The sequence below is a fragment of the Antechinus flavipes genome, chromosome 6 (genome assembly GCF_016432865.1).
Source record: "Antechinus flavipes isolate AdamAnt ecotype Samford, QLD, Australia chromosome 6, AdamAnt_v2, whole genome shotgun sequence".
Classification (NCBI taxonomy): domain Eukaryota; kingdom Metazoa; phylum Chordata; class Mammalia; order Dasyuromorphia; family Dasyuridae; genus Antechinus; species Antechinus flavipes.
The window spans coordinates 166,349,633-166,375,823 of NC_067403.1; the positions used below are offsets into that span (position 1 = coordinate 166,349,633).

Genomic DNA, 26,191 nt, shown 5'->3' on the forward strand with positions numbered 1-26,191 from the left:
CCCAATTGTCAAGCGTTTAGTCCGTGCAATTTTTAATTTTTTTGCCCAATTGTCAAGCGTTTAGTCCGTGGGACTTTTAATTTTTTTTTTTTTTTGCCCAATTGTCAAGCGTTTAGTCCGTGCAATTTTTAATTTTTTTGCCCAATTGTCAAGCGTTTAATCCGTGGGACTTTTAATTTTTTTTTTTGCCCAATTGTCAAGCGTTTAGTCCGTGCAGTTTTTAATTTTTTTGCCCAATTGTCAAGCGTTTAGTCCGTGCGACTTTTGACGCTGCTAAACAAGCTAAGGAGGGCAAAGGCTGGGTGTTTTTCCTTTTCCAGCTCTCCAGCCCAATTCTTTGACCATAACAGTTGCTTAATTAATTCTCTTTGATTTTGAATCTTAGGCGCTCCCTTAGCTCTTTTCTCTTCTCGCGGGGTAATCCGCTAAATGCTTCTCCACCCCTCATCCCCTTCTCCGCCTAACTCCTCCCCTTTTCTCCCCTACCGCGAGAAACTGCGGTGCCTAAGAATATGAGCTCCAGAGGAAAGGGAAATTTGGCCTTCGGGACTTACCGTAGACCGCGAATGACGAAAAGAAAGATGGCGCCTCCCACCGACCACTCACGTGCTTTTTCCGGGTCTGAGCTGACTACCACCAGTTGCCGGAAGTGAAGCTTTGGACCGCACTTGATGAAGAGTTCATTTGGGTCTGAGAGCGAGTGGAACCGATCTTACCGGCCGTCGCCATGTCTGGAAGGAACAACAACAAGCTGCCCAGCAATCTGCCTCAGTTGCAGAACCTGATCAAGCGGGACCCCACAGCCTATATAGAGGAGGTGGGTGGGAAGAGCGGTGACTGGGGCCTCGGGGACGGGGGCGGGGGAAGGAAGGGAGGACCCCTGGTTTCCTCCCGGAGAAAAAAGCTTCTTCCTTAGCTTGTGCTTCCCTCCCCCCGGTAGGATCTGTTTAGACGGCCGCGGCATCTTGTAATTAGCGTGTATCTGGTTCTTCGGGCGCCGGAGTAAACTTAGCGGAGAAGAGAACTAGCATCCCATATCTAGAGCTGGGGGAAACCTCGGGCAGCTTTTTTTTTTTTTAACTCCCCTTGTGTCACAGATGAGGAAACTGAGCCCCAGGGTGGTTAAATTACTTTCCCAGAGTCATCGATATATAAACTTCCTGTGCACTCCGTCTCAGACTCGTCCCCAATAAAAAAGTAAATACAATAGTCAACAGGCATTCGTTAAATGCCTACTTTGTGCCGGGCACTATGCTAAGCTCTGGGAAAGGGGGATGCGAAATATTAACATTTTCCAATCTTTAGTACTCCAGTCTTTGTGTTGTCTTGTCCGTGAAAAGCATTAAAATTTTTTTTTCTTAATATTCTAATTTCAGATAGCCTCAGCCACCTTGGAAAAGAAGCAATAACAACCCCTTTCTAGTCTTGGCTTTTGCTTATTATCTCAGGATTAATTAATCTATTTTATTGGCATTTTTCCCCCCACTCTCACTTTGCATTTTGATCCTGTTTCACTGTGGTTTGAATCACCTTTGAAGCTCAGTTTTCTCATACTAATAATAATAACTTCTTGAAGTGTGCTCTTTTAAAACCTCTCTGTAATTTCCCTTAGAGTAATGTGCATTCTTGAAAAACACAGAATTTGACAACCAACAAGAGAACCATGACATATATTAATGGCATAAACGTTGGACACTCAACTGACAGATAACTAGTTTAAAATGGGGAAACCATCTCAGTTTGGTCAAAATCCAATGTTTTCAGTCAGTCCAGTGTCTGCAGAAACATGCAATTGACCACAAAACAAAACTACTTAAAAACTCTTACATGTCCCAAAGCAATCTACATAATGCTGTAGATTTTTTAAAATTTAAACCCAGAAAATCCTAAAAATAAACCTAAGGCCTAGAGAGGTTAGATGATTTTATGGAGTTCACATAGCTGATAAGTGCTGTGAGAGACAATACTGATGCTATGACTTCCAAAACAGTGTTCGTTCTAATATGTTACAGTTTTGTCCCATGATGACAATTTACTTCCATTTCTATTGGCCTTCATACTACTGGAGAAGAAGGTAGGGCTGGTGACTGCACAGCCTACCCTCACTTAAATCCAACTGACTCTCATATCATGACATCATCTCCCTGATGTCATGGTCCCTGAGAACAAAGGAGAACCAACAACACGACAAAATAAGATGTTTCTGAAGCAAAATGCCCTTGTGATAATAAAGGTTTGCTGAACATAATTAAGATACATCCTCAATGAAATTTCTATTAATGAAAAAATGATCTAAATCACTACTGATCAGAGAAACACAAATTAAGACAACTCTGAGATACCATAACACACCTCTCAGATTGGCTAAGATGACAGGAAAAGATAATGATAAATGTTTTGTGGGATCAAATAAAATACTTGGTATAAGCTTGTTGAAAACTAAAGTGCTAATAGCTTCTTGCTAATTCATACTTAGGATCTCAGCTCTTTGGGAGTTCAGGGCCAGTGAGTAGCACTTTACTTTTCCAGCCTTGAGAGATAAGCTAGGTTTTAAAACAGGGAAAAAAGGAAAAAAACAACCCACCATGTTACAATGCTATGTAATTGCAGCATAGTGATTATGTTTTTAGGGTGTTGATTAAAACATGATTGCAGGAAAACAGCTTTGTAAAATGAATCAAGGCTGCCATTGAGAGCAGCTGGTGAGGGAAACTTTCTAGAAACAAGAAATTTTGGAGGAGAATTGGAACAAATGTAGTGTTTGGGGTTTTTTTAAGCATTGATTCATTATGGCCCTAAAATCATTGTCAATTACTTACTCATAAAATGACCAAGTTGGAGATGGACATGTGAAAGGCTAGAGGAAAGTGATTTTTAAAAATATTTTCTTTTTCTTCCCAGACCTTCCCCTCTTTTTTATATGTGTGTGTGTGTGTGTGTGTGTGTGTGTGTGTGTGTGTGTGTGTGTATAAATATATATACTCATAAATCATACCCAAACACTGACTTATTCCAACCCAACTCACCTTATTGTTTTACAGTTTGTACATTTTTAAAGCTATCCCATCTTTTCTCTTTCCTCCTTCTCATAACTTGATCTTTGGCTGCAACAGTTTTGTTGAGAAATACAATTCTTTAAACATTTTTAAGTGCTATGGATTTTAGAAATGACACTGTACCTATCCTGATGAAGGAATTTCTGGAGGGACATGATTTTTCAGCTATTCTCTAGTGTGTTTTCAATAAAGAAACCCTCTAGTATGGATAAATCCAATATCCTAGAGACTTTGTGGTTTATTGAATATTTTGTGATTATCAGTGGAATCCTCAGGTACTGGCCTATGTCTTTCACTCATTGTACAAGTTTCACTCATACATGCCTTCTATTAAGTCTTTCGTGTCACTTTTTGTGGGTGAATCAGTATTAGCAATATACTCCAAATTACTTATTCTCACCATTTCTTTCCATTGCCTTTTGGGTCATTTGTAATTTTTTTCTTTTTCTGAAATTGTGATATATATTTACATTTTATATTTTGCATTATATATACATATATAATGGCAAATAACTTCTGAGTGCATTAGGAAGTGCCTATGTGAAGTGAGAGATATATGAGGTGAGAGACAGAGAGGAAAATAGAGAAGGAAGAGAGAGGGAGAGGTGGGAGTAGGTCTATGAAGGCTCCATCAGAAAGTGGCACTTGAGGTGGATTTTGAAGGTGGTGACTAACCTTCTAGGTTCAGGAAGTAACATGGAAACTGCTTGGGGGCAGGAGAAGGGATAGCACAAATACAGTGATGGTGAGTAACCTCATTTGGCAAGTGTGGTGTTTGAGCTTTGCATCGTAGATAGTAGAGGGCCGGGGAGGGTTTTGAGGAGTGACATAAGCCGAACTGCAGGAAAGGGTTCCCAGGCAGCAGTTTGAAAAATGAATTAATTGTCCTGGAAAGAAGAATTCTTCTTAGAAGGGTCTTAGAAGCTAGTCTGGACCAACAGAAGTGAGGTCTGTATTGGAGCGCTGTCAGTCGGGAGAGTAGTCTAGAAGCTCAGGAATGAAGAGGAGGGAAAAGTCTAAAATAACACGAAGGTTTCAGACTGGATGAGTGGTGGTACCCTTGAAGTCCATGTGGAGGAGCAAACTGAATTGTGCTTTTGGATGTAAATGCTTAAAAAGGAAGTGACAATTACTGCAAATGAGTGTGGCTTCTCAAGAGGGCATGCCAGAATATCCCCTGTCCTTCTGTGATTGTAGGGGAATCAGAGGATTCCCTCAGGCTTTATATCACTAAGTGTATTCCAGCAAGGTGTTTGATAAACTGTGAATAATCTGAGGGATAAGATGGAGATGTGTGGGCTGGATGAGAGTATACGTTCAGATAGTTTTAAGCTGGGTGTCTATAAAGATGTGTATTTTGTTTTGAAACATTTTGATTATTGTATATCAACCTGATTGGTTTCCTTTGCAATCCTATGTATTTCATTTTATTCATTTAAGACCCTTATTTTCATAAAAGCCCCAGCTTTCACTAGACTGTTAAAGAAGTACATAACATTTAAAAAAAAAAAAAAAAAGGTTAAAAAGAGTAACATATTTAGTATTCGCATAGTGCTTAATATTTGCTTAGAACTTCTGAATTATATAAATTCTTAACTGGTTGAATGCCTGAACCCAAAGAGAAGCAATTAATGGATTATTTTTGCCTTCAAGAAAATTTACAAATTGCTAAGAATTCTAAGAAAATGTTCTATTATATTGCTTATATAAACTTTGTGAAGACTACATATATAAAAACTTTAAAGACTCAAGACAGAATGTGGAGTCATTTCATGAGTTTATATATTATCTTTCTACAGTTTATGCAGCAGTATAATCACTACAAGTCCCATGTGGAAATTTTCAAATTACAACCAAATAAACCCAGCAAAGAACTGGCTGAATTGGTGATGTTCTTAGCTCAGGTAAGATGATGCCCTTTGAAGACACACTTGGTGTGTCTCTTAGGAATATCTAACCCACCAAACTTTTTTTTTCCTATTCATGGCTTCAAAATTGTGTCAGGAGCTGGATTTGCGCTTAAAAATGATATACTTAATAATTTCAGTTGTTGCTTGATAACAGGAATGAAGAACAGGAAGGGAAGGGAGACTCGTGAATGCTTGCCCTTGCAATAGCAACACAATGACCCCTCATTTGCTTCAAACAACCTTGAGATGCTCCAATTTTAGAATTCTTAGACATTCTAGTGCTTCCCTTCCTCTTTTTGGTAGTGGTATAAAAATCTAGTTCTCTGACCTCACAAGATAGTCTTGTAGAGAGGGCTTATCCAATAAGAACTCTGGTTAATCTGATGTACCAGCCAGAGAGTGGTCTTTATTAGCTGGCACAAGATTGACTGATGGGTGATGATAAGATTTTTTGCTTGAGCAGTTATGATCATTTGCTGAATTGTAGAAAGATTATGAGTATTTCATCTGCCAAAAGTTGAATTTATCAACTTGGAAGTATTAGATGATGAAGTGCTAAAAGAGATGGGGAAGGAAGTTGTAGGAAAAGGAATAAGTTTGGACACAAAAGGTAGCTGTGAATCATATTTTGGGAGGGGAAAAAAAACCAAGTAGAGAGCAGGGGATTGACTTCTGTTGATGCTTTTGCAAAACAGCTTTAAGACCTTCCATCACACTCATCTAAGATTCAGAGGAGCCTTTGCTTTATTACAGGTGGGTCACTGTTATCCAGAACACCTGGTTGACTTCCCCCAGCAGCTGAAGGAACTTCTTTCTTACAACCACACAGTTTTGGATGCAGGTCTTCGAATGGTGAGATCATCAGGGCTTGAATTAATAAAGTTATATTCTATTTCTTCTTGGAATTTTTAACATAATCCAAACTCCCTAAAATGGGTAATGCCCCTGTTGATTTTAATACTGAGGGTAGGAGGAGGCTTTGTAGGAGTTTGTAGCAGAATAAGCGGCTCCTTTTAAATCTCAGAAAAAAATGGTTTTGTACCTTCAGAATGCCTGCCATTTTATCAGAACTCTATTCCTCTCTCTCAGCAGCTAGTTTAGATCATGTCCATCTGATGCAGATTCTTTCACCTTCCTTTATCAGTCTCTTGTCAAGTGTCATGGATTTTGTTCCTGCTGGCACACTTGTACTCGTCTCCATTATTCAGGCCCTTCTTGCCTTTCACTAAGACTATTGCAATAACTTCCCAGTGGATTTTCTTGCCTCCGTTTGTTCCATAGTGAAAAACCTTGTTAGAATATCTATCTAAAAGCTCAGCTTTAAGAAGCTATGTTCTCCTAGGACTGTTTACTCAGAGATCCTCAGGGTCCATCCGCCTGTTGCCTGCAGAGCAGTGTCAGCTGGATGCTTGTCCAGTCCCTGCTGGAGACTTGCTCTTCAGTCTTTTCCCTTGGCACCTAGCCCTGGGCCTGGCAATGTCATAGGGGCTTGGACTGAATTTGAATGCAAATGTTAAAATAGAATTTGTTTTTTCTCTCTTTCCTTAGACATTTTGCAAAGCTTTGATGTTGCTGAGAAATAGGAATCTCATCAATCCAACCAGTTTATTAGAACTCTTCTTTGAACTTCTGCGTTGCCATGATAAGCTTCTGCGAAAGGTGGGAGCAGGATGATTGATTGTCCCTTGGAACAAATTGTCAACTAATAATAACTGACATTTATGAAGTGCTTTGAGTTTGGTTTGTATTCTTTAAATGAGTGTTATTTTCCCCTTTCATATAATTAATATGGGGCAACTCGTGGTGCAGTGGACTTTTGAGTGCCAGGCCTGGAGTCAGAAGTCTCATCTTCCTGAATTCAAATCTGGCCTCAGATTTACTAGCTGTGTGACCCTGGGCAGGTCCCTTAATTCTGTTTGCCTCAGTTTTCTCATCTGTAAAATGAGCTAGGGAAGAAAATGGCAAGCCAACCCTATATCTTTTCCAAGAAAACCCCGAGGGGAGTCATAAGGTCAGGCACAAAACAACCCAAAAATAATAATTGTCAGGGGAAAATAGATGATATCCTTGAGTCATTCAACATGCTTATGACTGAATGTATTGAAAAAAATCATATTTTGTTAAGGCCTCTAAATGGGATTTTGTTTCTTTCCTTAGACTTTGTATACTCATATTGTGACCGATATCAAGAACATTAATGCCAAACACAAGAACAACAAAGTGAACGTCGTGAGTATCCTGCTTTTGACTTTCTCCTAAGCCCAGGGCTGCTGGTCTGTCTTGACGCTTTGGGCTTCTCTTTCCATTCAAGGTGCTACAGAACTTCATGTACACTATGTTAAGAGACAGCAATGCTACGGCTGCCAAGATCTCTCTGGATGTGATGATTGAGCTGTACAGGAGGAACATCTGGTGAGGAGAAAATGTCTTACAAAGCAAGCCCCCCAGTGCGCCTGAAGTACTCCCATCGAATGTGTGGAGAGGATCACTTCTTTCATGATTTCAGGCTCTTTCCCACTACTTTGATTGAACCATTAAGTGGAAACTAAATAAAATCTCAATGAACATCATAATTTATGACTAAAAACTGTCATAGAATAATAAACCTTAGACAAGGAGCTTTCTAAAAGTGTCCTGGGAACTGGTCCCAGGTGCTGGACATTCCCTCAGTTCTGTGCTTTTTTTCTTTAAGCACTGACCTCCAAATACTTCAATTTAAATTTATTTTTACACACACACACACACGCATACATACACACAAAATCTTGTTCTCTTTGATCAGTTTGTGGTACGCCACTCTGTGCAGAGGAAAGAAAGAGTTCAGTGAAAAATTTCCTTGTGGTTTTTGACATAAAATATTTTCTTACAGGAATGATACCAAAACTGTCAATGTGATCACAACTGCATGCTTTTCTAAAGTCACCAAGGTGAGACTGTATGTGAAACTCTGCAGGAAATTCTGATGGGTTTTTGTGTCACCTCCTTTCTATCCAGAGAGTGTTTCTAATATATGGGATGCTTTCATAGAGAGAGGGGAGCTTTCAACTAATACATTTATTTCTTCAACTAACTATTTTCTATCTTCCTTCCCATTTGGGGAAAAAAAAAATAGAACAGAACCCTTATAACGAGTAATCATAGAGAAGCAAGACAAATTCCTACATTGGCCATGTACAAAAAGTATACCTCCCAGTCTGCACCCTGAGTGAAGAAGTACTTTGTGATGAATCCTTTGGAATCATACCTTGTTTTGATCAAAGTGCTTAGGTCTTTCAAAGTTATTTGTCTTTCTTTTTCTTTTTCCTTTTGCTGAGGCAATTGGGGTTAAGTGACTGATTTAAGTGAGGGAGGGCTGGGCCAGGTCACCTGCCTCACCTTCCCCTCCAGAGCCATTGGGGTCCAGTGGCCAGATACAGATCAGGATGACTGGAGATGGCCCTGGATGCAGGGGGACACCTCAGCCTTTTTAAGCTAAGGTCTCAGTTTGACTGAAGTCAAGGGATGTCCTTTCAAGAATGAAGGGCAAACAGCAACAACAATAGTGGCATATGAGCCTAAGCACTGTATTAACCTCTAGTACTAGGGCAGCTGTATGGCGCAGTAGCAAGAGCACCAGCCCTGATGTCAGGAGGGTATGAAATCAAATCTGGCCTCAGACGCTTACTAGCTGTGTTACTCTTCAGACAAAGAAAAATATTATCAGTAACTAGTACACTTTCTCTTGACAACATGTTTGTTGTATTACCTTTATAACTGAAACTATAATAATAAGTTTTATGTAGCTCTTTAAGGCTTACAGAATTCTTTACAAATATTTTATCTCATTTTAAACTCAACCACCCTGGAAAGTAGGTGTTATTAATATCTTCATTTTAGAAGAGGAAAGTGAAATAAGCAGAGGTTAACTCTTGCTTGCTCAGGATTATCCTCGTGTGTGAGTCTTCCTTAAGCCAGATCCGGCCCTCTCTCCATGTGCGATGTAGCTGCCCTGAACATCCAAAAGAGTTCTCTTTTAGAAGGAGAATATATGTACCGGGGCTTTTTCTGAAAATGGGGGTAAGCTTCCAAATGAAAGTGACTTTATTTTTAGTTTCTTTTAACTTTTTTTCTTTAAAAGACTTCACTTTTCTTTTTTCTTCTCTGCTGATTATAATGAGATGTGCTCTAAGAGCATTTTGTTCTAAATTTGATTTTTTATATATTATCAGGAAATAGGAGTAGAATTTGTATCTCTGAGAGTTTGAGTGAAAGCCAGATTTGGTGGGGAAAGTGTGATCTATATTCACATGAGTACTATGTGTCCTGAAAGAAAGTCATGTAGTGGGTTAGTTATTAAGTAAACAAGGATTAGTCATACATAGAAGCCTAATTTGTGGATTAGACATTTCAATCATTTTTGTCTTTAAGTATTTTTCTTTACCTTTAGGAAGTAAACTTAATTTGGCCTGATATAAGAAATGGGAAAATGAAATTGTATCCCTTCTTTGTAGAGGTGGAATGCTACAGATGTAGATGGTTGCTTATGTACTTCTGACTCACTTGATGGCTTGGTTAGTTTTGCTGAATTATTTCTTCTGTTATAAGAGATCTCAAGATCTCAATAGGAGAAGGGAGTGAGGAGTACATGTGGAAATGAACATGATGTAGAAACTAAAGATAACACTAAGTTTTTTAAAAGTTAATTGGAATCTTGCTGAACTGCTATTGCTACTGTTCTTCCTGTAGTTGTTACTTCCTTGACTTTTCCCATTTTTGACATTGGTGACTCTGTCTGCTGCTTGCAGGACTTTCTCAGATGTGCTTCCTTTTTTCTTTGCTCTTCAGATACTAGTTGCTGGTTTAAAATTCTTTCTTGGTAAAGATGAAGATGAGAAGCAAGACAGCGACTCAGAATCTGAGGTCTGTTGGTTTCTTTTCTACTTTTGAGGTGTATTCTGCAGAATCTATAACTCCTCCTTGGAGGTCCATGCCTCAACATAATTTCTCAAAATAACTTGATCTGAAAAAAGCCCAGTCTTAGTTATACTTAGGTACTAAAACCTTTCCACTAGTGTGAGTGACATTCAGCTTCAGAAAAAATGCCCATCATCAGTGTGGTTGGTGCTGTAGAACAGCTTTGTATTAGAACCTTTTTTACAGAGTTGTCCTTTAACTTTGGTAGTATATTTAGAATATTTTATTTGTGTCAAATAATTGTTTTTTTTTTTTTTTTTTTATCAGTAAAACTAGCCTACTTTGGTTATTTTGGGGGATGGAAACTAGTTTATGGCCACAATTCTAAGGAATGTTGTTATGTTGGCTGCATCAAGTAAGTTAAAGAAATAGTATATAATCTGATAGCTTTAGAAGGAAATTTGATTGGAGGGTAAATTAGAAAAGAGACAGTAATTGCATCTATAGAAATTTTTCTTGCTCTGAAGTTTACATTGGTCATTTTTTTCTTTAGGACGATGGGCCCACAGCAAGAGATTTGCTTGTTAAATATGGCACAGGAAAGAAAACGTCCAAGCACAAAAAGAAATTGGAAAAGGCCATGAAAGTCTTGAGAGTAAGACCAACTCGGGGGGATGGGAAAAGTGACATTTATGTATGTTGGGAGTGATGTAGAAGGAGCATCTCAGAGTTTGAGGAAAATCTTTGTTATGGAACATTTATATTAAAAAAATCTTTTTATATTTAAAAAAAACATGTAAAAAATATAAACTCTTTAGTGAAAAAAAAAATCAACTTATTGGTATAAGACAGCTTTGAACTTTTCTGATAAATGAAAATGATTCCACTACAGCAAATACTGTGACTTCATTCAAGTAAGCCTTCCATTCTTCTTGGGCCAAGAAGACCTGTGTTTCTAATTTAGGAGAAGCAGAGGACACTCTCATTCAGTTAGTTGGTCTAGTCAAGTTTTACTTATGTCTGACTCTTTATGACTCAATTTAAGGATTTCCTGGAAAAGGTACTGGAGTGGTTTGTCATTTTTTTCTCTGCAGGCAAACAGGATTAAGTGACTTGGCCAGGGTCATATAGTCTGGGGTCAGATTTGAACTCGGGAAGATGAGTCTTCCTGTTTCCAGGCCCAGTTCCTTATCCTCTGCATATCTGGCTGCTCCAGGTTGTCTAGTATAAGACAACACATCATCAATTGTTTCCATTTTGTTTTCTGTGCACATTTCAGACCATTTCCTGTGATACATAATATATCTTGCTTTTAAAAATTATCAACATAACCATCAAGAAGAAGATATAAATGAGAATAACATCAAAAATTTTGTATAAAACCACAAACCTGTTGTTTACAGTTTGTTTTGTATGTGTGGACCTAAATCATCAACAAACGTGAATATTTTCAGTGTACAAAGAAGAATGAAAAAAAGAATCTTTTATTAGACACTGGAATTATGTACAATTTTTAAAAACTATGTATTTTATATAGGTATAAAATTATATAAGAGTATGTGTTGTCTGTGTATACACACACACACACACACACACACACACAAAGTGTGTACTTGTGTACAATCAAGTTTTTTTTTAAAAGATAGATATAGTTAAAAGAGTGTGTATTAACTTTTAAATTAGTAATGTAATTGCCCCATTTGTTTCCATGTCTCCTTCTGACACCCTCCCACTCTCCAGGTGTATTTTTCTCAGGGTAGTTAGGGAATTAAACCTCACAATGTTCTTTCTTGGTGTCTAAAGTCTGTCATGCTCCAGAGAGCTCTGCATTTTCAAAGTCTTAGCAGAGTGGAGCTTTCTGTAACTTTTTAGGGTTGGTTTGAGAGAGTGGGTGATTTGGAATTTTGCATCATGTAGTGATTTACCTGTGTCATGACTAGCATGACTTCTGCAGTAACATTGATATCAGATGAATTCGTGGGGCTAAATATCATTCTTTTTTCTTTCAGAAACAAAAAAAGAAGAAGAAGCCTGAGGTGTTTAATTTCTCAGCCATTCATTTGATTCACGATCCCCAAGGTAATATAATGCTTTCAAGATCTGTTCCTGTGCTTGGCTGGTGGAAACTATCAGACCCATCTCATGAAATTCAGATGGCAGGCAGTCTCTCTCCCGTGTACATTCCCTGTGTAGACATGGATGGATATCCGTAAATGGAGCACACATCAATCAGTTTTTGCTTTGCATGTTAAAGCCTCTACTTGTGAAATCACTCGACTTGGTTTGGACTTTTCTTCCTCTGGATTTCATTTTTATTTTTTCAGATACTACAAGCATATAGATAGGTGATTCCAGGTCATTTCATGTTACTCCATTTTCCCAAGTCCTAATGTCACGATTTGACTCTTGAATGCATGGGAACCATTGTCTTGAACCTCTGTCCCCTTGACTCATTCAGTCCTGATAAGTGGCCACAATGCCCAGCAGGAGTCACTTCTCTGGTTCTCTGTCTTACAGATTTTGCCGAGAAGCTTCTGAAGCAGCTGGAGAATTCTAAAGAGAGATTTGAAGTCAAGATGATGCTCATGGACCTCATCTCCAGATTAGTGGGAATTCATGAGGTTTGAAGCATTTTGTAGCCTTTTTTTTTTTTTTTTAAATAAGAGAGAGTGAAATGGTTTTGGGATTTCAGCAGCTTCAGATGGAAAGGATACTGGGGTATTATTTCTATTGATGGGATCCTAGATCCAGCTCCCACAAGGATCACTCCAGTTTCAGATCACAAAATCTCAGATTTAGAGCCAGAAGGAGGAATCTTATTCTGTTTCCTCTTATAGATTAGGAAATGGAGACCATGAAATTGGAATGACTTTGGGTCACACAGAGTGAGGATTTGAACCCTCTTCACAATCCCATCCTCCTTGTTTATGCCATTGATTCTGGAAGGAGGCCATGAAAGGCTTGATCTTTTATCAAGCACCAGGAACCAAACAGCAGCCAAGGACACCGGCAAGAAGCTGTGGATCAGAATTTCTTGCTTAGTCCCCTGGCTTATTTTGGGAAGCAAGGATATTGAAGCATTTCTTTATACTGTAATTTTTGGAGACTCAGGAGAATGACAGGCCAGAGATAGATGTTCGGAGGGCTGACCTTCAACCTCCCATGCTTTGCCCTCAGTACAGCCTTCTTTGCCAGACACAGGGTCTAGTGTTGCCTGATGGGGAATCGATCTTATTGCATTCAATAATGCAATTCAATCATCACATGCTTTTAGGAAGATTGGAATTTGAGAATACCAAAGCATATAAACTAGTGCGTTTGCTTTTTTTTTAATCCATAAGGCAAAGGACATAGAGTAGGATGAATATTTTTCTGTGTGTCTGTTGGTGTGCCTGGCCTATCCAACATTAAGGATGTTGACATGAAATACAATCTCTTTCTCCACAGCTCTTTCTTTTTAATTTCTATCCCTTTATACAACGGTTCCTCCAACCCCATCAGAGAGGTAAGCCACTGTCCTCTTTGTCTCCTTGGTCTTGGGACTTTATTAGAAGAACTATTTAAAACCTGTTTTGAATGCATTGATTAGAAGTGAAATTCTCTAGAACAGAAGACAGGATTATAGGATTTAGAGCTGAATGTGACCTCAGAGATCATCTTACTGATTATGGCTCAGGTGAGCAAATTTGGTCCTAAAAGTAGTTCATTGATTTGCTCCAGGTGATAGCTGTTATAAAAGCAGAGACAGGATAGAGGAAATGGCTTTATTCTTTTGTGTGGTTTCCCAGCAGGCACGGTCATCTTGACAATAATCTGCAGAATCAGTTCCTATAATAAGAAGTCCTTTTACAAGACTACGGTGGAAAAGGAGAAGGGGGGGTGGGGGTGATGAAGATTAAAGAGTGTTTATTCAGCACATGTGACATGCCAGGCATTGGGCTAAGCTCTGGACATAGAAGTAGAAGCAAGGCAGTCCTTGCCTTCAGAGAGAGAGCTTACATTCTAATGGAGAAAGGGCTTCTCAGTACATAAAGAGGAGCTGGAAATGAGGAAGGGAAGGGAAAACAGGGAGTTTTGGAGGCCGAACCCCACCAAGGTAAGACCAAAGGTCATCTGACAGAGCAAGGAGAACCAACGTGGAGTCCAAATTTCCAGTAGGATAAATAGGGCCATGGTGAGGAGATGAATTATATTTGCGTGGGTTTTCTGTTTGTCTGGTCTGGGGGACCCTTCATCTCATGATTTAGGGAACTTCCAGTATGGACACTCCCTCTACTAGTCCAGATCCCTGTATGTCTTTCTGTGTACTCAGACAGTAGCTTGGGGCACCCAGTCCTTACCCAGGGCCGCATAAGTCAGTGTGCTGGAGGCAGGAGCAGCCACGGAGCTCCTGTGTAACACGTAACCGGGGGCCTCTCTGTGCCTTTCAACCCTGGAAGCAGAACAAGAAAGAAATTTCTCCATTTTTGCGTCCTCCTTCGGACCTCCCTGTGCTTGCCATGTGTATCTGTCTTGGAGTCCCTCACAGATGAGAGTTTCTGCAGCGCAGGGGAGTTGGGGGAGAGGAAGGGGACATCGGTCGTCTTACGTAGCATGTGCTTAATGAGAGCCCTTGATGGATGGACAGGTTACTACTAAGGAGCCAGCCCCACTTTGAATTGGGCCAGACCTGAGCCCCACCTCATTTTCAAGTACATGTGCATAAGGGTTGTAAGAACCATCTGGTTCTGGAACATTGTGGTGATGATCTGAGGCCTTGGTAAAATGGGGTATTTCAGTAAAAATGTGCGTGTAAACAGCCCTTTCCCACTGTCTTGATGTTTCAGAGGTGACAAAGATTCTTCTCTTTGCTGCCCAAGCAGCCCATCATCTTGTACCCCCTGAGGTGAGTGTGACCTTTGTGACCTTTTCTGGTCTGGGGTTAACAGACTCTTGTCCCTGTTGGTTAGAAGCTCCAGGAGAGTTTTAGTTTATTGCTTTGTAATGGTAGAGAAGGCAGAAGGGTCCTGTCCTACAATCAGGAAAATGAGTTCAAATCTGGCTTCAGGCTCCCTGGGTGAGCCTAGGTAAGTCACTTCTTCCTGCTTGCCAGAGAAGGAAATGGCGAACCACGCCAGTATCTTTGCTGAGAAAACCTCAGAAGTGGGGTCACGTAGAATCAGACGTGACTGAATGACTAAAAAAGTAGAAAATAGAGGACCATAGATGAAGAGCTGGAAGGGACTTTACAACTCCCTTATTGTGTACATAAGGAAACAGGCACAGAGCACTTCAGTGGTTTGCCCAGACACCCAGAGCCAGTAGAAGTCTGAGGCAGAATTTGAACTCATCTTCTATCTCCAAGTCCATTTCTTTTCCGTTGAAAAGTAGCCTCAAAGCTTAGAGCAGGAAATGACCTTTAAATTATCTAGAATAACTTTGGTTTTGGATTTTGTTGAATTACAGAGGTAGAATGACTTACTTAAAGTCAGGTTAGTGGCAGAGCTGGCCCCGGGACCCAGTCATCCTTCCATCCAGTTCTGTGGTACCACTTCCAGGGGTCCTTTAGATGCTCAACCTTGGCTGAAAGCCAGCTGTCTGCCCAAACAGGGAATGGTTTATGCTGCCTCCTACAGGAGCAGAGGGAAGGTGTCCCGTGGATTCTTTTGGGGTTGGGGTTACTGAGAAGTTGGATTTCCCTTTGTAGTTGAAAGGGACGGTGGTTTGTCAGCCTGAGCCCTGCTAGAGCCCCACACTGAAGGACAATAAGTAGTCCCCTGGTCGTTGTTGTCCCTCCTGGGTCCCGGGAGGACTGACTGGGAATCTGGAGGTCAAGCTGGTGCCCCTCGGGCCGTGAGGATTTGTGTGCTGACACTCTGCAACCATTGCTGTGCAGATCATCGAGTCCTTGCTAATGACTGTGGCCAACAACTTTGTCACCGACAAGAACTCGGGGGAGGTTATGACAGTTGGGTAAGTAGCATGTGCTCGTGGAATATTACCCTGTCACCCAGGTATCTGAGGATAAGGTCTCTGTGGACATGACGGAGTGTACTTTAGCTCCCCAGGATTGTCTTTAAATATTCAGGATCACGAACCCAGTCTTTTTAAGAGGAATTGCTACTTAGCTTGGGGTTACACTAAAATTTTTTTGTCCTTTTTGGGAGTTTTGAGTGTTTAAAGCCAGCTATTTTTATTTTACCTTGGTCTGGCTCCCTCCTTTCCTATGGGACTCTGGGTAAATGGTTCTGAGAGCCACAAATTGGGCCTTTCTGGCCTCCAAATTAACGACTCTGGATTAAATGCCTATTTTTGTAAGGATTTGGAGGAGTTGCCATCATAGCTAAAGCATTCTCGGGGCTGGAGATGAAATAGCAAGTTTGGGCTGCCTGTGGTGGGAGGACATGAGTGGAAGTAAAGCAGATAAAACGAGACCCGGAATTGGGAGCTCCAGGTTACATACCAGGTTGGCAAAGTTTTTTGAATAGAAGAATGACATGGTTGTGACAACTAGGGGGCGCCATGATGCACTAAGCCCTGAGCATAGAGTCAGGAAGGCTCATCTTCCTGAGTTCAAATCCAGCCTCAGACACTTACAGCTGTGTGACCCTGGGCAAATCACCTGACCCTGTCTGCCTCGGTTTCCTCATCTGTAAAATGAGTTGGAAAAAGGAGTGGCCAACCGTGCCAGTGTCTTTGCCAAGAAAATCCCAAAAGGGGTCATAGTCAGACACAATTGAACAACAGCAATGACAGGGTCAGACCTAAACTAGAAGAAGATTATTTTGGCAGCCGTGTGGAGAGTGGAGGCCAGACACAGGAAGATCAATCAAGAGTCCATGATGCACGTGATGGAAGAGAATGGGATGGGCAGGAAGGATGTCGGGGGCTGGGAGGAGAGGGAAAGCAGAGATCAAAGATAATTGAAGGAATGAGAATCCGCGACATGAGAGAGCCTGGGGCTTGATTATCTCCATAGGAGTGAGACTTAGAGAAGGGCTAGGTGGAGGGGGAGGCACTGAGTTTGGCCCTCTCAGATCTGAGCTGCCCACCGGATTCCAGGTGGCAGGGTGCCACAGGCTGTTGGGGACATGGGTTGGTGTTAGGGAGGCAGGAGGAATCGAGATTTTCCACCTCTGCTCGGCCACCCAGTATCCCAGTCATAGACTAAATTGAACGTGACTAGGAATTCCTTTTAGGAGATCTGAAGATGGGAGTAGTCCCACCTGCCCAAGAATCCATGGTGGTTCATCCAAACCTTGCTACCCATTTGTCCCTATAAACCAATCACTGGATATTTTTCTTTCTTTAGGATTAATGCTATAAAAGAGATAACAGCTCGATGCCCTCTGGCTATGACTGAAGACCTTCTCCAAGATCTAGCTCAATACAAATCTCATAAAGACAAGAGTAAGTTGATTATTATTTTCTATGCACTATATATCATGCCAAGTTGCCCATTTCTTCTTGAATACAAGGTGGTCCTTGCTGATATTTTGGGTTTATTTGAAATAGTGGGTTTTTTTTTAACTTTTTATTTTCAAAATATATGCATAATTTTCAACATTCACCCTTGCAAAACCTTGTGTCCCAAATTTTTCTCTCCCTCGCTTCCCCCCACCCCTCCCTTAGAGAGCAACTAATCCAATATATGTTAAACATATGAAATGATGTTTTTGACACTTTTTGTCACTACTATCAAGTGCTAGCTATTATCATTATTTGCTGATGCATGGAATCTTTGATGCTGTAGATGTGATGATGTCTGCTAGAACCTTGATTCAGCTCTTCCGAACTCTAAATCCACAAATGTTGCAGAAAAAATTCAGAGTGAGTAATCCCCACGGGCATCAGTTTTTGTTTTTGTTTTTCTGATGGTTATGAATTCTGAAGTGGTGTTGAAAGTTGCATTTGAATTTTACTGTGCATGGCAAAAATATGTGTTAAGTGTGTCTTTCCTACTCTGGGAATACATCCAAAAAAAGAAAATTAAGGATTAAGAAAAAAGGAAACTATGTTAGATGTTGCCTAATTCATCTTTTAGTTGACATATGCCTTTGGGAGTTGGGGGAAGAAACTGTGACTTGTGTCTTTGAAGCTCTGTGCTGCTGGGGAACTAGGGTCAGACAATTCATTGACCTCATGAGCACCTTGAATTCTACTTAGCCCAGTTCAACAGCTGTACTTCCTGAAATATGATCCTTGTCTTTATGTCTCTTGTAGCCTAGAGGAGGGGTATAAAATAATAAATACATTAGAGATACAAAGCATTATCCAGGAAGGAACCATCATTATTCTCTTGGGGGTTAGGAATGTTTGTGATGATGGTGATGTCTGACCTGGACTTCAAAGGTTGACTGGAAATTTAATGGGGCAGCAGTGATGGAGTATAGGGGGTAGGGAGGTGGGAAAGCCTAGTAGCTGGAGATAAGACTGGCAAGGGAAGAGTGCCCTACTTTATGTGTAGCAGCCCAAATGCCTGCTCACCTAGTTTGAGTCAGCTGGAGAGCCAGCCTTGGTGTTAGAAAGACCCTCTGCAGCTTTGGTCCCTGCCAGCCACCTTCTCCTAGATCCTTTCTCCTCTGGATTTTCCTGACTGTGTGTGCGCTCACGCTTTCTTGCGCTCGCCCTCTCTTTCTTTCTCTCTCTCTCTCTCTCTCGTCTCATATCTGCTTCAGTTGCCTCATCTGTAAACCAAGGGAAAAAAAAAACAAAAAACCTCCTTACTTTCCTTATGTTGGTCGTCATCTATCTCAGGTTCAATAACTGTAGTTGTCACCCATAGGCCCTATGTCTTCTCTTTTCCGTTTATATTTCAGTTATCATCTATATAGATGATTCTCAAATCTATTTATTCTGCCATTATCTCTTCCCCTCCCACATTACCAACTGCCTTTTGGAAACTTCAGTTGAAAGCCACTAGGTATCTCAAACATACCATGTCCCAAAATAAAAACTCATTGTTTCCCCCAATCTCTCCCCTCATCCAGTCTATATCTTCATGAGTCCTGTTGTACTCCTTGTTACTCTAGAACATATCAGCTCCTTAGTCATTTGCCAGATCTCTTAATTTCTTCTCATGTTACACCCTTTCTCTCCATTAATACAGCCACTATCTAGGGCCTCCCTTTTTGAACTGTGACATCAGCCTTCTTCCTCCACTCCCTCCTCTATTCAGCTGTCACAGGGAGTGTCCTCAAGCACAGGTCTATTATTAAGCTCCTTTATCTGTAAGATAACACACAAACTCCTGTTTGTTCTTTAAAGTTGGGAAGAGACTAGTTTTCTCAGTGGTTAGAGCCCTGGGCTTAGAATTCGGATCCAGCCCTTAGATACACACTTTCCTGAATTCAGATCCAGCCTCAGACTTTTACTAGCTATGTCCTTGGTCTACTTCAGTTTTCTCATCTATAAAATGGGGGTTATGGTAATAGCATGTATCTCAGAGTTGTTATGAGGATCAAATGAGATTTTTCAGTAATAATTGTAAAGCCCTTCACATGGTGGGTCACCATTCATGTCTTGTTTTCTAACCCAGAGTGCACCCCAAAGGCTTTGTCTCGGGCCTTCTTCACTTTCTGCATCCTCTCAGTGATTTCATCAGCTCCCCTGAGTTCAATTATCGTACAAATGACACCCTGGTCCAGCCTCAGTCTCCTGAGCTCTAATTCCATGTCACCAGCCACCTTAATTGGCACTCACCTACATAAATAGTCATCCAGATTTCTTGGAAGCATCTCACTTAGCATGTCCAAAGCAGACAAAGCCTGTTCCTCTTTCTCACATCTGTCTTGCTGCCTTGGATCTCACTATTCTTCCAGCCATCACCAAAGTTTGCAACCTCAGAGGGATTCTCTTTCATTTGCCATATCCAGTCGTTAACTACCTCCGTAGCAAGGGTTCACCTGGCCTAGTAAAGTTGCCTTTTCACTGAGCCCCTTTCTTCTAGGCTCCTTTCACTGAAGTCCTATCCCGTAGCACAAGTGTCTTTTTGCTGCTCCAAGGTATCAGTGGCTTCCTTTTACCTTAAAGATAAAATATAAATTCTTGTCATTTAGGAGCCTTTACCTCCAAGTAACTGCCTGTTTTTCCAAGTGTCTTATACAATACTCCCCTTCACTTCTCCACCCACTTCTGCCTTTTAGGATTCTTAGTTTCCTTTAAAGCTTAGCTCAGGTTGTTATTGTCCAACTCTTGGTGTCCCCCTAGGGGGTTTTCTTGGCAGAGATACTGGAGTAGTTACCATTTTCTTCTCTAGCTCATTTTATAAATGAGGAAACTGATGAAGTGACTTTCCCAGAGCCACATAGCTATTAGTGTCTGAGACCTCTGGTCTTTCTAACTCCAGGCCCAATATTCCATCTGTTGTGCCCCGCTATTTACTCCCTCAGCTCAGCTGCTCCTCCTAGAGGAGATCTCATCTGATTTCTGCCATCCCCAAAACTCTCTGGTGTTTACTTGGTACTCGCTGTATGTTTGTTCTCCTGTGCATGTGTTGTCTTCCCCAGGGCATTGTAAGCACTTTGAGCTTATAAATTAATAAATGCTTAGTCATTGCCTAATGATTGTTATACATTTTAGGGCAAACCCACAGAGGCTTCGGTGGAAGCAAGGATTCAAGAATATGGTGAATTAGATGCTAAAGATTACATTCCAGGGGCTGAAGTTCTTGATGTTGAGAAAAAGGAAGAGGATGAAGAGGATGATGATGGTCAGTGACTTCATTGTTATTTGGTTTCAGAAATCACTTGTGACATCTTTGTAGTGAGTTGCACTCGGGACCCTTGTACTCGTCACAGTCTCATGCATTTAGAGTTGGCACCTCAGAGCTTATTAAGTCCAGTCCACTTCCTTTTATGTATGAGGAAACTGAAACAGAGAGAGAGTAAGTGATCTAAGATCCCACAGCCATTAAGGGACTGAGCTGGGATTTGAACCCAGTTCTTCCTACTTCCAACCCCATGCCCTCATCATCCTAATGGAAGTATATCTAGATTGGGGGGAGAAAGTCCTTTCACAGGCTTGTTTTTCTTGTTGATTTTTCTTAGGTACAGACTTCTCCTTCCCAAGAACATGCCATTAGGTAAAATGTAGGTTCTGTGTTTGTTGCTCATAGAAAGCCCACAACAGAAGACATGATGTGGTCCAAGGAGGCCATTCTAGTGTCCTTCTCATGGTGCGACAAAATTGTCACTCAAGTAGTTGCCACTTAGCTTTAGGAGAGGGCCAGTTATGGATGCTGACCATGGGTGACCCTGGATAAAGTGCCAGATTTGTCCTGTGTTTGAATTCCGCCTTAGACACTTGGTCTGAGCAGCTCCAGATGGGTCATTTCCACTTTTTCCAGCCACTGTTTCCTTCTCTGTAAAGCATTGATAATAGCAACCTCTACCCTCAAATTAGGTAGCATTTGGAAAGCATTTTGTAAACCTTAAAGCCCTATACGCACAGCAACTGTTACTGTTGCGTTCATATATGAGGCCCTTTTGTATCAAAACTATTCATTTGTTTATTCATCTAACATTCCATGAGATTGATACCTGGAAGATGTCTTACCTGTCACCTGACTACATGCCTTCAGGAGGAAGTGAGGCGAGGGGGTCAGAGTCAGAGCCAGGGCCCAGACTTGGGGCCCTACACAGTCACCTCGCTCTCTGCCTTGTGCGGGGTCGCCTTGGGGCGGGGAGCCCCTCCCCCTGACACGTGCTGGCCGGGGGGCCCTGGTCCGAGGGGGGTCCTCTCTCCATATTGTCTCCGAGAAGGTGGAGGCATTGTTCCCATGGGGGATCCCCCACACATCAGCCTAGGACAAGAGGAGCTTCTGGACTGGAGGACTCCCCAAGCCTGGTGGGGGGGCTCCCCAAGTCCGGGGGTGGGATGGGGTGGGGTTCCAAGCCTGGAGGGGGAACTCCCCAAGCCGGGCGGCTCAGGCTCCGCCCTAGAGAGTAAAGCTTTCTCAGGTCTGCTGTCCATAACCAGCGCTGTTGTATTAGGTGGGAGGCAGGACTGTGGGTCCTGGGGCTGCCAGGGGCGTCACCCCACGAGTCACTGCCCTCCTTCCCCCGCCGAGCGCTTCCTCTGCCTCCCTAACCTTGATAGCCTTTTGTGGTGACGCCCCACTCCTCTCCCTGCAGACGGCTGGGAGAGCGCCAGCCTCAGTGAGGAGGACGAGGACGGCGAATGGATCCAGGTGCACCATTCCTCGGATGAAGAGCAGCAGGAAATAGTAGGTCTTCTCCCTGCCTCCGAGTCTTATAAGTTACGTGGGGAGCTCCGTTTTGCTGGGTCGGGCAGGGCAGAAATCTGACATGGATGGTCAGGCCGCCATTTGTGTTGGTGAGTCTGCACAGGTTCCAGTTATTGCCCATTTAACATGGCTGTCTGTCTATCTGTCTGTCTATCCACCTGCCTATCTGGCTGTCTGTCCATCCACCTGCTTGTCTGCCATCTGTCTGCCTGTCTCTCTGTCCGTCTGCTTGCCTGTCTGTCTGCAAGGCGGAGAAGCTGAAGAGCGTGCCGGTGGAGGAGCGAAAGGCTAAGGCGGCCGCAGTCAGCACCAGCCGGGTTCTGACCCAGGAAGACTTCCAGAAAATCCGCCTTGCCCAGCTGAGGAAAGAGATGGATGCTGCCCCAGGGAAGTCCCAGAAGAGGAAGAACTTTGACATCGACAGCGAGGAGGAGGAGAGGTAGGACATGGCCGCCCGAGACGGGGCCCCCGAGGGGGAGGCAGGGTTCCTGGCGGCTACATTTTCACGCACCTCTTTCACGGGGTGTATTTTTTTCCTGTAGGGGGGAGTTGCTTTCCCTGAGGGACATCGAACATCTCCACAAAAAACCCAAGTCTGACAAAGAGACGAGACTGGCGACTGCAATGGTGAGGGGTCTGCCGCTTTTATAGTGGGAAGCAGTTTGTGAAAGCCCTCGGAGGCGGGGGAGGCTGGGGTTCCGGGGGGAGACGGGGGCCCTGGGTGTGGGGGGGAGTCCGGCTCACATGCTCTGGGCCCCTGGCAGGGCCTCAGAGGCCCCTTTGGGCTCTTGGGTCCGTGGCTCAGCAGGGCTGACAGAAATCACAGCCCATGGTATTCTATTGTAGATAATCCTGGATATATGAAGAAGCATTTGTTCAGCACTTGCTGTTAAGTGCTGAGATTTAGGTCTCTATAAAGTACTTTACGTATATTAGCTATCTGCTCCTCACAACAGCGCTTGTGAAGTAGGGGTATTAGGTTATACCCATTTCAAAGATCAAGATATTGAGGCATGTGCCCAGGGATATACAGCTAGCAAACGTCTGAGGCAGGGTTTGCATTCAGGTCTTCCTGACTTCATGTCCATAGCTTGGTCCACTGTTCCTCCCACTTCTTCTTCCTCTCCAACTCCTCATGTTTGTTACCCTTAACTATGTGGGAAAACAACCTAAATATGGCAAAGAGTGTGAAATAAATAGGAAAAGAGAAGAGGGATCTGTTATTTATTGTTTGTTTTTGTTGGGGCAGTTGGGGTTAAGTGACTTGCCCAGGGTCCCACAGCTGGGAAGTGTTAAGTGTCTGATTTGAATTCAGATCCTCCTGACTTCAGGGCTGGTGCTCTATCCACTGCGCCACTTAGGGGCCCTGAGCGATCTGTTATTTTAAAAGAAAAATTATTTTGTATTTTTTGTATTAATAGGCTGGGAAGACAGACAGAAAAGAATTTATGAAGAAGAAGACCAAACTGAACCCATATGCTAGTTCTACAAATAAAGAAAAGAAAAAACTGAAGAATTTCATGATGATGAGGTACAGCCATAACGTCCGATCCAAAACGAAGCGCTCCTTCAGAGACAAGCAGGTGAGCTGGAGCCCGGGCCTGGGGAGCCGGCGTGTCCGTCCCCGTGTGTCAGCAATGCCGTTTTACAGCCCAGAGCAGCTGCGGGACTGGGGAAGTTTGGGGTCTAGTTCTCTGGGACACTGTGGAATTAAGTGATCTCTGACCTACCTTTCTGCCCCGAGGATTCTGGGAAGGGGAAAGGCGGTCGTCCTTCCCCTGGCTGTTAGAAGGCAGTGCCCGGAGGAGGGCTTCCCATCTGGCCACAGTTGCCCACGGGGTACGGGCGGGTTTTGGTAAACAGCTAGGTGACTCACTGGAAATGTCCTAGAAACTCTGCGTGGGCTTCTAAAGAAGGAAGCTTAGTTGGTGACGAGGGTATGTAGCTGCTGTGGGATGGAGGGAGGGGGAACTGGGAGGTTAGGGTGTTGGAAGAAATGTCCGTCTGTGTGGGTGACCCCACGGGTGAGGAGAGAAAGATGGAGAGCCTGGCATGTTGAGGGAAGAAGGGCAGCGTCCCAGGGCCTGGGCTGGCTGAGGGCCTTGCCTGGGGAAGGATCCGGCCTCATCTCAGCACTAGAACCCGTGAAAATGCCACTTCTCCAGGAAGCACAATGAGCCCGCATTTCCATGTGGTATCGTAGGAGCTACTTACCAAGTGCATTTGCTGCTTTCTAACTACTTTATGCAGATCTCCCTAGGGAGAGTTCAGTGATAATATAATTGCATTGTAGTGGGAGCTAAAAAAGAGAGGTGACATACTTGACTAACTTTGATTTTTTTTTTTTAATCCCCCAGTTGGCTCTCCGAGATGCACTTTTGAAAAAGAAGAAAAAACTAATGAAATAACCATCACCATGGGTGACAAGTGCCATCTTTGCAGTATTGCTTTGGACTAGCAAGGGATTCTTGTTGAGATTAGCAGGAACGGGAGCTCAGTTTGTTGGAAGGTGTAGACTCACAGAGCCTCCAAGCTGGGAGAGACCTCGGGAGCCACCTATCCAACCTCGATCCTACCCAGAAGGAGTCCCTACCCTAACAGTCATCCTGAGAACTGGTCACAGGCTTAGTGAACATCAAAGACAGGATGCCCTCATTGATTGTACAAAATGTTTCATTAGTTAAAAGTATTTTTATTTTGGAGATAGAAAATTGCTGATATGTATAAAAATTATAGAATAGAAATAAATTATTTGTCCAGTGGACATCTATTTTATTGGCCAGCCCAGAACTGTATGGCATAGATGACAATGCAGATGCAAGCCCTAATTTAATAAACCACATTGTGTTAGCCCAATGAATGACTGACCTACAAAAATTTGTTCAAACTACTATAATTCATGTCAAAGGGTTGAATATTTTTTTAATGTGTGTGAAAAAAATTATTGGTGAACATCTTGCATAAAAAAATAAATTGAATTGTATATAACAGTTTTGAATTTCTCTGGTTTGCTTCAGTTGAGTACCTACTTTATTGAGAGAGGGAATTCCCCCCCCCTTACATCCATTTTAAAAATATATTTTCATTGATATCGTTTATTTTTGCATTGCTTGGATTTCCTTTTGTATTCTCAGTCCCAGAGAGATATCTCTTACAACCGTTTTTTTTTTTAAAAAGGAAGAAGAGAAAAATTCAACAAAATTGTCCATATATGGAAAAAAACCTGACATCTGTGCAATATTCTATGCCTGTGGACATGAAAAGGAGTAAGGGGAAGTGTCTTTTCTTGAATGGTAGCTAAAGGAAAACCATGGCATCTGGTGTCTGCATCCTTCCCTAGTAAGTGTGTATTGGTTGGGAAAGTCTGTTTTGGAAAGGCCTTCAGGAATCAGCTAAGTTTCCCACTTATCTGACCAAGAATCTTTTCTGAAGCATTGCTACTGCCCAGTAGCCATCTTGCACCTGGCCCAAGACTGGCCAGAGGAAAAAGCAGCCCAATGAGCCACTTCTAATATTTTTCTCACAAACTTTGTCAAATGCTGTGTTGAAATCTGGATCTGCTTTTGTCTATACCAACCAAAAAGTTCTTTACTTTTCATGTGTCATGAACCCAGCTTTTGGTAATCTGGTAAAACCTTTGGACCCAATTTCTGGAAAAATGTTAAGTAATTGAAAAAAATGCTAAATTTCAGTTAGAAGTTAGTGAAAATAAAGGTGTGATTTTGTTTCCATCCCAAGTTTGTGGGCCTTGGGAAGTTGATCCAATATAAGGACTCCTGATGTACAGCATTCCTCTAAACCAAAGCTTCTTAAATTGTGGATTGTAACTCCATATGGGGTCTTCCTAAGTGAACTCAAAAAATTTGAAACAGTAAAAAGTATCAAATATTCAGGCACAATTTAATTCTTTATGTAAAAATTAACAAGCATATCCATCTCAGTATGCAGATTTGCTTTCATCTTTAACAAATGGTAAAATTACATGTATACCAAAGAATTGTTTTAAAATAAATTTATGATTTATCGGTACATGTTTGGTTTGTATCTCTATTATGTATACCTATATATCTGCAGTTGTGTAAAAATTTCTTGGGTGAAAAGAGATC

At 42.0% G+C, this 26,191-nt stretch overlaps 1 protein-coding gene across 1 annotated transcript; it reads left to right on the top strand.

The window, feature by feature from the left end:
- Positions 1 to 234: 234 nt before the first annotated feature.
- Positions 235 to 25,075, top strand: SDAD1 (SDA1 domain containing 1). The gene is made up of 22 exons (XM_051964016.1): positions 235 to 817; positions 4,856 to 4,960; positions 5,720 to 5,818; positions 6,515 to 6,625; positions 7,124 to 7,195; positions 7,278 to 7,378; positions 7,836 to 7,893; positions 9,791 to 9,865; positions 10,413 to 10,514; positions 11,869 to 11,938; positions 12,377 to 12,480; positions 13,307 to 13,364; positions 14,686 to 14,744; positions 15,735 to 15,811; positions 17,151 to 17,248; positions 17,592 to 17,668; positions 20,420 to 20,549; positions 21,973 to 22,064; positions 22,334 to 22,524; positions 22,628 to 22,712; positions 23,507 to 23,668; positions 24,443 to 25,075. Exons 1-22 carry the CDS (start codon positions 728 to 730, stop codon positions 24,491 to 24,493), a joined length of 2,067 nt encoding a protein of 688 aa, XP_051819976.1. The 5' UTR covers positions 235 to 727; the 3' UTR covers positions 24,494 to 25,075.
- Positions 25,076 to 26,191: the final 1,116 nt, after the last annotated feature.